At 38.8% G+C, this 12,499-nt stretch overlaps 1 protein-coding gene across 3 annotated transcripts in view; it reads right to left on the reverse strand.

Moving 5' to 3' along the window:
• cacna1da (calcium channel, voltage-dependent, L type, alpha 1D subunit, a) overlaps positions 1-12,499 on the reverse strand; it is a 134,511-nt gene that overhangs the window by 79,503 nt on the left and 42,509 nt on the right. For all 3 annotated transcript variants that reach the window (XM_016556394.1, XM_016556393.1, XM_016556391.1), the window contains exons 5-6: positions 2,150-2,316; positions 831-983 (exon numbers count right to left, since the gene is read on the reverse strand). In XM_016556394.1, coding sequence (XP_016411880.1) covers positions 831-983; positions 2,150-2,316 — 320 coding nt within the window. The remainder of the gene's footprint in view (positions 1-830; positions 984-2,149; positions 2,317-12,499) is intronic.

The following is a 12,499-nucleotide window of genomic DNA, read 5'->3' on the forward strand; positions in this document are numbered from 1 at the left end:
AGGACAGATGGAGGCGCCGGTGCGCTCACTTGCTCTTAAAACACTCAATAGTCATTTTTGGTCATACAGATAAGAGTAATACACCTTTTGAATCTGTAAAGACTCTACGTTTATTGGTGTGCATTTACAATAACAACAAAACACGCTTTTTAAAATAATGAAAGCAAACAGGATGCGCTTTCTGCCGTCTTGGTCTCTGTGAACTTGAGCGCGAAACTCCAAAACTCTGTGTATATTTGCCTTACAGATATGAAAACATATCTATAGAGAGCAAAATGTCTACTTTCAAATGAACCAATTCAAATGGAAAACAATATTCTCAGATTATGTAATCCGTGTGAAACATGCACACAGGCGCATCACTAATGCGGGGATGACGAGTCAGTGTCGCCGACTTCATCTCTTAATCTAAAACCAAAGAAAGCACTAATGTATCAATACATTATTAAAATGTTAATGCAGCCTCCTTACTGTTCTTACTTGACACATTCATAATCATTACTTCTGCCAGTGCGCTGTGGCAAGCTTTATGCGTGTGCTTGAGTGCTTATTAGGCTATGTGGGCAATTAAAGGCTTATTATAATGATTTAAATGGTTTATTGATAAATGTGCGATTAGTTGACTAATGCTTCAAATGAACGACTATTAGTCGACCAGAAAAATCTTTAGTCGAGGGCAGCCCTAGTTTTTACTGCATTTTTGATCAAATAAATGCAGAATTTGTGAGCAAAAGACTTCTTTCAAAAACTTTTTTTTTTAAATCTTACCAACCCCAAACTTTTGAACAGTACTGTAACAGAATTTATGTTGCCATAGAGGTTAAACACACCTGTCCCTTGAAAGTAACAGGTAGCGTGCATTTTTCCAATGAAAAGCTCCAAACCGATGATGGCATAGATGATGATGACGAACAGAACCAGCAGGGCGATGTGGAGGAGAGGAACCATGGCTTTAATGATGGAGTTCAGCACCACCTGTAAACCTAGGTATATGCAAAACTACATAAAAACGCATGTACACACACACACACAAATTGACACATTCACATCGACCGAGTGTTCACTTGGGTGCATTTAAGTCCAAACTTTCACATCTAACTCAGAGTGCATACACACAGACACACACTAGTGTCTTTAGGGCATTGAGTTTGACAGCTTGTTCTCAGAGAACGTTCCTGAGGGGATGCAGTAAGGAATGCTGCACTTTTCCTGCCATATGGCCGCGTCATGTGCCATCATCTCTCACCCAACATCCACCCCTCAGCAGGGGTCTGGCGCTCTCTGGGGACTCAGAAGGGGATGCTGTCAAAGTGCCTCATGATTAGTGTTGTGCAAAACTACTATACATATTTCTAGTAAAACGAATAGTCATGGGCTGTCTGAACGACTAGTCGACTAAGCCTTGAATATGTAATCAGCTTCACCTGACCTTTATTGAACTTATTTTTTTCCCTACAAAATGGTTTTTACCTTGCTAATCCACTAAATTTAGGCCTATGTCACTCAAAGCTTTTATCATTAACTAAAACTAAAACCATAAAAACATTTCTGTCACTTGAAACAAAATAAATGTTAATTAAAATAAATAATTGTAATAATCCAGTGAGATTTTTGTATGCACAAGGAGTCTGACAAAGGTCAGTTTCTCTTTTTTTAGTTTAACTTAAAGTAATAATAAAAATTATTAATTATTAAAAATTATTAATACAACCTATAGACATATTTTAAAAAAATAATAATAATCAAAAACAATTAAATGATGAAAACACACAACACAAATGACTAAAACTAAAGTAAAAACAAAAAATACAAAATTAAATTAAATAAAAAATAATAGTTATCAATGATACTAAAATAACAATGTCACAATATTAGCGAAATTACAGTATATATACTGTAAAAAGTGGCAACCTACAACTGTTACCTTAAAGAGTCATTTCTACCTGATTTAACCCATAAAAATTATGTTTGTTTGTGTAGATTATTGTATATTGGTAGGTTCAGTGAAGTTAAATAATATTTTTGACTTCTAGAAAACCAGTTAAATTAAATTTTCAGTGTACTCACTATAATTGAAGACTGTAAGAAATAGGGACTACCATTATGTATTATTAGTAGCTGCTAATGACGAAGGTTTTTTTTAACTCACTGGGCACTCCTGAGACCAGGCGAAGCGGTCGCAGCACTCGAAAGGCTCTGAGGGCTTTGACATCAAAACCTCCTGATTTCCCTCCATGGCCGTGAACGGACGGGTGGCTTCCAGCAGATTCCTTCTCCCCATCTTTGGTCAGAATTTCCAAGACAACACTAAACAATCTGGAGGAAAAAAGAACAATGAACCAGACAAATAACTCATTGATACCACAAAATATCAATAAAATATAAATAAAGAAATATATATGGGTTGGTATCTTTACCTACACATTTCAATAAATGTATTTACTGATTGTTTCTATCTTACAAACCTCAACCAAACCAAACCAAATGCTTTGTTTTAGCCTGATTCAAATATAGATCAAATCCAAAGATTTCAGGCTGTTTACACTAGTGCATTTTATTTTAAAATGAATAACTTTTGCTATGGTTACGCCTGTTGTTTACACTAGTCCAGCGTTTTCGACCCTCAAAAACCTCAAGATTTTTGAAACCGTTTTAGATTGAAAAGTCTGGGGTTGCGTTTCAGTGTAAACCGACCAAAACAGAGACTTTTGAAAACGATGGCATGGCTGCCCACATTCGATCTGCGTATCCTTGACGACCGTGTAAACAATAACAACATGCTCATTGTTGTACCATATATATGTATAGGTAGATTCTCCATTCGACCTCTCTAAGCACGTAGATGCGTCCGCCATCTTGGAACGGTCAACTTGACGTCATTCACCATACTATAGGTTCGCAGACCATCGGCTGTGCAGGATTGTGGCATCTTCGTATATTCATTGAATACTATGGTGAATGACGTCAAGTTGACCATTACAATATGGTGGACGGCTTACGTATAGCGGCCCATAGAAACAGTTGCTAATGATGCATTGTTACAAACCCTTTTAAGTCTAGGGGAAATAAGGGGTGCAACATCAAAACACGGGACGTGTACTGGAAAACGATCACACGCAAAACATTCTGACTTCGGCAAAGTGTCTGTTTATTACAGTGACAAAACGGGAACAAAAGTTAACCCAGGATATTATTTACATAATTTACTAATTATATACACTTTGTAACCAAGCAAAAAGATTCACAAAAATAAACGGGGAAAAGAGAGAAGAACGAGACCGTGCCAAATCAAAAAAATAAACAAACCATAACTAATCTTACTAAGAACAAAAACAAAACTTATAATCTAACTCAACCATCAATATTCACAAACAGACCCCTAAATAGAAAAAAAAATCTTCAGCGTCCAGGACGCCCTAGATAAACTACTCTTACTACCAACCAATTAAATACAATCAGGTGGCACGTGTCACTAACCTAGTGTTCTATACACAATTGAAAACTCAGTGTGGCACATGTATATCACGTGATATCTTACCTGTTCTTTTTCTCTTTCCCCGTTTAGTAACATTGGTTCAACAACCATGTAACCGAAACGGTGAAAACCTCAAAGAGAAGAAAGATCGAATGGGCCATTGTTCACTAAGTTATCAAAGAACACAGACTTTACCACGAACAGTATTCAAACCTCAAGATGGTACAGGACAAACAAACAAACAAGCACGCAAGTGCCATCACAACAAAACGAGTGCTCTAGCGTGCAAGAGAACTCCCGCTTCTCGCACAGGTGCAGTCTTTATAATCAAATAGCGCGCCCTCATTGGTGAAGCCGCGCGTTGTCGTCACTAAGCATCTTGATGATTGACAGAGAATTAGACCACTCAGGTACCCGCGTCTCCCTGCTGAAAACGAAAGTAAAGACAAAGAGAAAAAAAAAGGGAGGGAAAAACAAACACCGTACCCAAAACACATCATAATTTTAACATGGGATGTAACACTTCACCCCATAAAAAAAAATAAACATACCATGTTTATTAACCAAGCTACACTCTAGACAGAGCATCAGCTAGCACATTCTCAGAGCCCTTTTTATGCTTAATTTCAAGGTTATAGCCCTGAACCACCAACGACCAACGCATAAGACGTTGATTCTTATTATACATTCTAGTTAGAAAAACCAGAGGGTTATGGTCCGTATAAGCAACTATAGGTGCACTTGAAGAACCCAGATACACTTCAAAGAACTGCAGAGCCAGCAACAAAGCCAAAGTCTCTTTTTCAATGACAGAATAATTCCGTTGATGTTTATTAAACTTTTTCGAATAGTAACAAACAGGATGATCTACTCCCAAATCATCCTCCTGCAAAAGCACTGCCCCAGCTCCCACAGCACTGGCATCCACCTCCAATTTAAAAGACCGTTCAAAATTTGGGGCAGCCAAGACAGGAGCACTATATAACATAGCTTTTACTGCCTCAAATGCATTTTGGCAATCCTCAGTCCAGATAAAAGAATTAGCTGGGCTCAGTAGACTGGTCAAAGGGGTAACTACCGTAGAAAAGTTTTTACAAAAACTACGGTAGTAGCCTGCCATACCCAGAAAACATCTCAACTCCCACCTAGAAGTAGGCACAGGAAAATCTGCAATAGCAGCCACTTTAGCTTCTACAGGCTTTACCTGGCCTTCTCCCACTTCTTTTCCTAGGTAGGTTACACTTGCCTTACCAAAGACACATTTAGATAAATTGAGAGTTAAAGAAGCTTTCTCCAAACGTTCGAATACTGTGCAAAGGAGTTTCAGATGTTCGGTCCACTCGGTTGTATACAGTACAAGATCATCCAAGTAAGCATTACAATTAGGAACCCCAGCCAACACGGTTTGGATTAATCTTTGAAAGGTGGCAGGTGCATTTCGTAACCCGAATGCCATCACGTGATATTGCATAAAACAGTCTGGCGTTACAAAAGCAGAGATGTCAGAGGCGCGAGAAGTTAAAGGGACCTGCCAATACCCTTTCAATAAATCCAACTTGCTGACAAACTTGGCGGATCCCAAATTGTCAATGCAGTCTTCCATTCTGGGTAATGGATAACAGTCTGGTACAGTGACTGCATTTACACGACGGTAGTCGGTGCAAAAACGAAACGAACCGTCTGGCTTGTGCACCAAAAGGCAAGGAGAACTCCAAGGGCTACTACTATGTTTAGCCAACCCATTCTTCAACAAATATTCAGTTTCTTGCTTCATAATGGTTCTCTTAACAGCATTAACCCGGTATGCATGTTGCTTAATAGGGGATGCACCATCAACATTAATATCGTGTTGCAACACAGTAGTTTGCGACGGAACATCTCCAAATAAAGAAGGAAAACCAGTAATAACACCAACAATGTCCTGCCTTTGATCTTCAGGTAAATGAGAGAGATGTGTCGGCAAATTTTTCAAAATTTCAGAATTTTCCAACTTGGCACACTGTTGAAAAGTATTTCGCAGGATTATGTCATCATCTGCACTAACCTCATCCTCCAGGTTTGATTGTACTTCACAGGTCAGAGTCACAGAAGATTCCATGGGCCCTATGGTCTCCTCAGTAGATCTGTTCCGTGAATTATCTCTGGTGTAAGTCTTAAGCATATTGATATGACAGACGCGCGACTGGCGTTTTTGGTCAGGAGTTCGGATAACATAATCAGTCTCGCTAATTTTCTTCAACACAACGTATGGTCCTGAGAACCGTGCTGATAAGGCAGAACCCTGAATAGGCAACAACACCAATACCTCATCCCCAGGTTGAAAAGAACGAGAAACAGCCTTAACATCATAGCGTTTCTTCATTTGAGACTGAGCAGTTGCTAAAGATTTCTGTTGTGGCAAATTCGACAAAATCTAGCAACATCTTGCTTTAATCCTGGCCAAAAAAAATGTCCAAGAATGCGGTTATATGTCTTCGTCACTCCCAGATGACCAGACAGTACATGTTAATGCGCCAATGATAGGACATGTTGACGATACTCACTAGGAACAACAATTTGGTAAACTGCGCTCCAATCCAAGTCTGCGTCAACCACAGGACTCCACTTGCGCGTCAACATTCCACCCTCTAAAAAATATGCAATGTTTCTATTTTCAACAGCATCAGGGCTAACAACGTTAGAGAAACATTTTCTTAAAGTTTGATCTTCTTTTTGTGCTGCAATAATTTTGTCACAAGTTATAGGCAGCCTTAGATTAACACTACCAAGCGCCTTTTCTGAGCACTTTAAATTAGACTCGTGTTTCTGAACCACCTCTGACTTAGTCTTTGTCATACCGTCACCGACCAAATTCTGCACTATGAAAGTATCTGTCAAATCAACATCATCCACAATTTCTCGTGACTGTGCGCGTGTGACTACGCACGCAGGAAACACATCTGGATAAACTCTAGATAACTCATCAGAGGCTAGACTCATTTTCGGCGTATCAGTTACCTCCAACATGGGCATGACTCTACCCCCAGCTAGGTCATTCCCCAAAATGAAAGTTACTCCCTTAACCGGGAGCGAAGGACGTACACCGACCTTCACATAACCTGTAACGAGCGCACACTTCATGTACACGCGATGTAAAGGAACTTTAACCACTCCCATCTCAATGCCCCTGACAAAGACACTTGAGCCACAATATGAGTCAGATGACAATAATAAAACATCCGACAAAACGAAAGATTGATTTGCTCCGGTGTCCCTTGATATCTGTACCTCTTTTTGTTCATTCCCATCATCAGATAAGGAAATTAACCCCTTCATCACGAAAGGCTTGTAACTAACATCAGGAGCATCCTCCTTCCCTTCGAAAATAAAACGCTCTTCATGACGCATAGCATTCAATAAGCCAACACTTTTAGGCTGCGGTGTCTGTTTACGTTTTAAAGCATTACAGTCCGCAATTAAATGGCCCGGCTTATGACAATAAAAGCACTCCCGAACGTCTTTAGATGAAGGGACAACTTTCAATCGAGAAGACTGATCAGATATAGGAGGAAGCCGAACTGTGCTCTTATCTGTGCGTGAAGAAAATACCGTCTTATGTGTAAGGACAAATTCATCTGCTAAAACAGCGGCATGTGACAGCGATGACACCTTTTGCTCATTCAAATAAATCACAACACGTTCTGGCAGACAACCTTTAAAATCTTCAAGCAGAATTAATTCTCTCAACGACGCCAAGTCATCAATTTTACTTGTATTACACCATTTGTCCAGTAATGCACTTTTCTCTCTGGCAAACTCCACAAAAGTAGAACTAGAATGTTTTTTATGGTTTCGAAACCTCTGCCTATAGGCTTCAGGAACCAATTCATAAGCACAGAGAATGGCTAGCTTTACGGTGTCATATTTTAAACTCTCTTCCAAAAGGTAGAGTCGAGAAAACCTCTTGTGCCTTACCTACCAATTTGCACTGAAGTAAAATTGTCCATACTTCTTTTGGCCAACAAAGCGAAGTCGCGATACGTTCAAAGGCATTAAAATAGGAATCAACCTCGGTTTCCCTAAAATGAGGTACTAACGTAATATATTTACCAACATCAAACGTGCCCGCTACTGAATTTGAAGCCACCGGTGAAGAGTCAGTCACAACTCGAGAGGGAACTGGCCTAACCGGAGAAGGAACTGGCATAACTTGAGAAGGAACTGATTGCGCGGCTGTACTACCAACAATTTTCATGGCTTCCAGCTCCATCTGTCGCATCTTAATTTGTTTCTCAGCCTCAATCTCAAGTGTGCGTATCTTAAGGCGCAAATCCAATTCAGCATGTCGAGTATCAGCTTTTTCCTGAGCTTCCATCTGTAAACGAGCTATCCGAACCTTTAATCTCGCATCCTCCTTAGACCCAGAGAAAACCGGTGAAAACGGATCAAACCGCGGCAGGACTGTATTAACCTCACCCTCCACTCCAGTTTCAGATAACAGCCCGCTTCGTGCATTATCCCTATCAGTTGCAACAGGGCTAGAAACACCTTCCGCACCAACTAACTCCGTCTCTGAATCCGACACCAGAACTTTTAATTGAAGCAAACGATTCCACACAACATTTTTAATCTCCTTCTTAAGCGATTGTCTCGCTATAGAAATTTGAAAATGACTCGCAATAGCTAATAAATCATCCTTTCTACATATATCAAGGAACTCTGCAGTCGGGTTATCAATAAAGTTTTGCAAACTAAACAAAGTCATGATTATTATCACTCTTATCCAACAAGCAACAATCCAAGATTTAAACCTTACTCCAACATACAAACGCTCCGTAACCTGTACCATCACTTAGTTTCCAGTACATGAACAGTGTTTACTTGGAACAAACTGTTATAAATCTCGGACGAGCCCCCATTAATGTTACAAACCCTTTTAAATCTAGGGGAAAATAAGGGATGCAACATCAAAACACGGGACGTGTACTGGAAAACGATCACACGCAAAACATTCTGAATTCGGCAAAGTGTCTGTTTATTACAGTGACAAAACGGGAACAAAAGTTAACCCAGGATATTATTTACATAATTTACTAATTATATACACTTTGTAACCAAGCAAAAAGGTTCACAAAATAAACGGGGAAAAGAGAGAAGAACGAGACCGTGCCAAATCAAAAAAATAAACAAACCATAACTAATCTTACTAAGAACAAAAACAAAACTTATAATCTAACTCAACCATCAATATTCACAAACAGACCCCTAAATAGAAAAAAAAATCTTCAGCGTCCAGGACGCCCTAGATAAACTACTCTTACTACCAACCAATTAAATACAATCAGGTGGCACGTGTCACTAACCTAGTGTTCTATACACAATTGAAAACTCAGTGTGGCACATGTATATCACGTGATATCTTACCTGTTCTTTTTCTCTTTCCCCGTTTAGTAACATTGGTTTAACAACCATGTAACAGAAACGGTGAAAACCTCAAAGAGAAGAAAGATCGAATGGGCCATTGTTCACTAAGTTATCAAAGAACACAGACTTTACCACGAACAGTATTCAAACCTCAAGATGGTACAGGACAAACAAACAAACAAGCACGCAAGTGCCATCACAACAAAACGAGTGCTCTAGCGTGCAAGAGCCCTCTCGCTTCTCGCACAGGTGCAGTCTTTATAATCAAATAGCGCGCCCTCATTGGTGAAGCCGCGCGTTGTCGTCACTAAGCATCTTGATGATTGACAGAGAATTAGACCACTCAGGTACCCGCGTCTCCCTGCTGAAAACGAAAGTAAAGACAAAGAGAAAAAAAAGGGAGGGAAAAACAAACACCGTACCCAAAACACATCATAATTTTAACATGGGACGTAACATGTACCAATGGAGTGCATTATGTAGATGGTATTTACATGATATCTATTGTATTTTTGGTAACACTTTATTTTAGGGTCTCTTTACTAGTTGCTTATTAGAAAAAAAAAGCACCTAAAAAAACCCTCAGACTCAGAGAAACAAGATTCTCTGGTCTGATGAACCTCATTTCCAAGCATCATGTTTGAAGGAAATCGGGCACTGCTCATCACCTGCAGAGTACCATCCCAAAAGTAAAGTGTGCTGGTAGCAGCCTCATGCTGTGGGGCTTTTTTCCAGCGGCAGGGACTGAGGGACTCATAAAAGTAGAAGAAGAGCTCAATGGATGAAAATATTGAGATAGCCTTAATGAAAACAAGAGCATTCGGAACCTCAGACTGGGCAGAAGGCTCACCTTCCAACAGGACAATGACCCTAAGCACACAGCAAGAGTGGCTTATAGACAACTCTGTGAATGTCCTTGAGTGGCCCAGCCACAGCCTGGGATTGAACCCAATCAAATATTTCTGGAGAAACCTGAAAATGTGCATCTGTCCCCATCCAACCTGACAGAGCTTGAGAGGTGAAGAGACGAGAAGTACGGCAGATAATTGCCAAATGATGATTATCAAAGCTCGTCGCATCATACCCAAAAAGACTTGAGGCTGTAATTGGTGCCAAAGGTGCTTCAACAAAGTATTAAGCAAAGGCTGTAAATGCTTATGTATGTGAGTTTTTTTTATTTATTTATTTTTTATTTTTATAAATTTGAAAGATTTCAAACAAACTTCTTTCACGTTGGCATTATGGGGTATTTGTCGAATTTTGAGGAAAATATTGAATTTAAACCATTTTGGAATAAGGCTGTAACCTAACAAATAGTGCAGTGGTTCTCAAACCTCTCCATGAAGTACCACCCAGCACTGCACATTTTGTATGTCTCTCTATAGCTGTGTCTCATTTAGAAGGCTGCGCCCTCCGGAGGTCAAATCCTCTGGAGGTCACATCCTCTGTAGGATGCATATATGAAGTGTCCTCAACCTAGAATTAAACGAGACGGCCTTCGTAGGACAGGCGGAAAACGTATGCAGCCTTCGAATGCGACCTCCGGAGGGGGCAGCCTTCTAAATGAGACACAGCTTATATCTGATACACCCACTTCAGGTCTTGCAGTCTCCACTAATGAGCTGATGAGTTGAATCAGGTGTGATAGATGAGGGAGACATACAAAATGTGCAGGGCTGGGGGTACTCCAGGACAGGTTTGAGAACCACTGAAACAGTGGAAAAAGTCAAGCGCTGTGAATACTTTCCAGATGCACTCTAGTATTACAATACTTATTCATATTTTAAATTAATTTTATTTTTATATTTTCAGTTTTCATTTAATAGTTTGTTTCAGTAATTTGTATATGATTTTGTCATTTTTATTAGTTTAGCTTTATTTTATTTCACTTTTTCATTTTCATTTTAATTTCTTTACTTTAAATTTTTCACTTTATTTTAATAGTTTCCAAGGCAACATTTCTAATTTTTGTATATGTTTTAAGTTTAAGCTAGGTTTATGGTTAAGTTCATATATTATTGCAACTTTAATACTTTTAATTAACAATACTTTTTGTATGTGTAGGCAATAACATATAAGGGCTGGTTTCACAGACAGGGCTTAGACTAAACCAGGATTAGGCCATAGTTCAACTTCAATTAGGACATTTAAGTAATTTTTATAAATGTGCCTTAGAAAAAAACATTACTGGTGTGCATCTTGAGACAAACAAAGACACTGATATATTTTAAGATCAGTCAGTGCAAGTTTCTTTCAGTTGAAACAGCTCGGACTTGCATTTTAGTCTGGGACTAGGCTTAAGCCTTGTCTGTGAAACCGGGGGTTAGTATATAAAATCTTACATAGTATATACAGTATATAATCTTTTTTTTCTTCACAATATTCAAATCAGAAGAAAAGAAAATAATAACTTCTATTTTATGAGTACACATCTATATAAAATTTCTTTCAAAAACTGTTACCTTCTTTGAAAATAATACAAAAACTGCTTTAAAAAATTGCTTGTAATCTTGATCTAAAGTAGCTGGATGATAAGTAAAATAGCAAAACATCTTTGGATTATAACATAGATAAACCACTTTAAGCATCACATGTCTGCATGACCTTTTCTGAATTTGCCAAAACATAAACAGCAAGACATTCAATCTGAACAACATCAGGCGGCATCATCTGCTGTACACATGATAAAAAAGCAGCATGCGATGACCTGAACTGACCATGGTGCACATCTGAATAATGATGTATTACAGGACCTCAACAACAGCAGATAAAACACTAATAAAAACATGTGTAACAAAAATTGTACTTTGAAATGCATATATCTGAGTATCGCCTATGAATCACCTATCTGTGAGTATCCTTGGTTAATCTTCACCTACAGAGGGGCTGCTGCGCGGGAGCTAAAGATCATGAGCGACAGGGAGACGGGTAAGTGAAGAGAGAGAGGGAGACAACTCTTCTGCATGAGGCGAACTGATCGAAATGTGACCTAGCTACCCAGTGGACTGTGCGTGTATGAGTGAGATAGAGATGCTGATGAGGAAATACAGAGGTAGAAGAGGAGAGTGTTCACAGTCTGAGGTGATCTACAGAGAAGCCAACAGGTCAGTGGGCTAAAAAAAAACATCAGCGGCGAGAGATACAGATGTAAAAGTGGACAGAACAGTTACAGCTTTTTTTATATATCGCACACATAAGGAATTTACAGTACAGACTCACAAACACTTTCTATTCAGTAAAATGACAGACTGAATCTAGATGATTTAAGTAGTTTATGGCTACAGTGTGGTGTTTGGTTTAGATTAAAAGGAAAATTCAGGGTTCAATACAAGTTAAGATCAAATCAACAGAATAAAAAAATAAAAAAAATAATAAATGTTGGGGTCAGTAAAAATGTTTAATATTTCTTGAAAGAAATTTAAATAAAAAAATAAAAAAAATTGCTTACCAAGATACAATGTAAAAACAAAAATATAGTAAAAACAGTAATATTGTGAAATATTATTACGCATTGCTGAAGATGGTTGTTCTGCTTAATATTTTTGTGTTTTTTTATGATTACCGTATTGGCCCGAATATAAGACGACCCTGATTATAAGACACCCCCCCCCCTTTCCCGAT

The sequence above is a fragment of the Sinocyclocheilus rhinocerous genome, unplaced genomic scaffold (genome assembly GCF_001515625.1).
Source record: "Sinocyclocheilus rhinocerous isolate Xijiao unplaced genomic scaffold, SAMN03320098_v1.1 scaffold227, whole genome shotgun sequence".
Lineage (NCBI taxonomy): Eukaryota > Metazoa > Chordata > Actinopteri > Cypriniformes > Cyprinidae > Sinocyclocheilus > Sinocyclocheilus rhinocerous.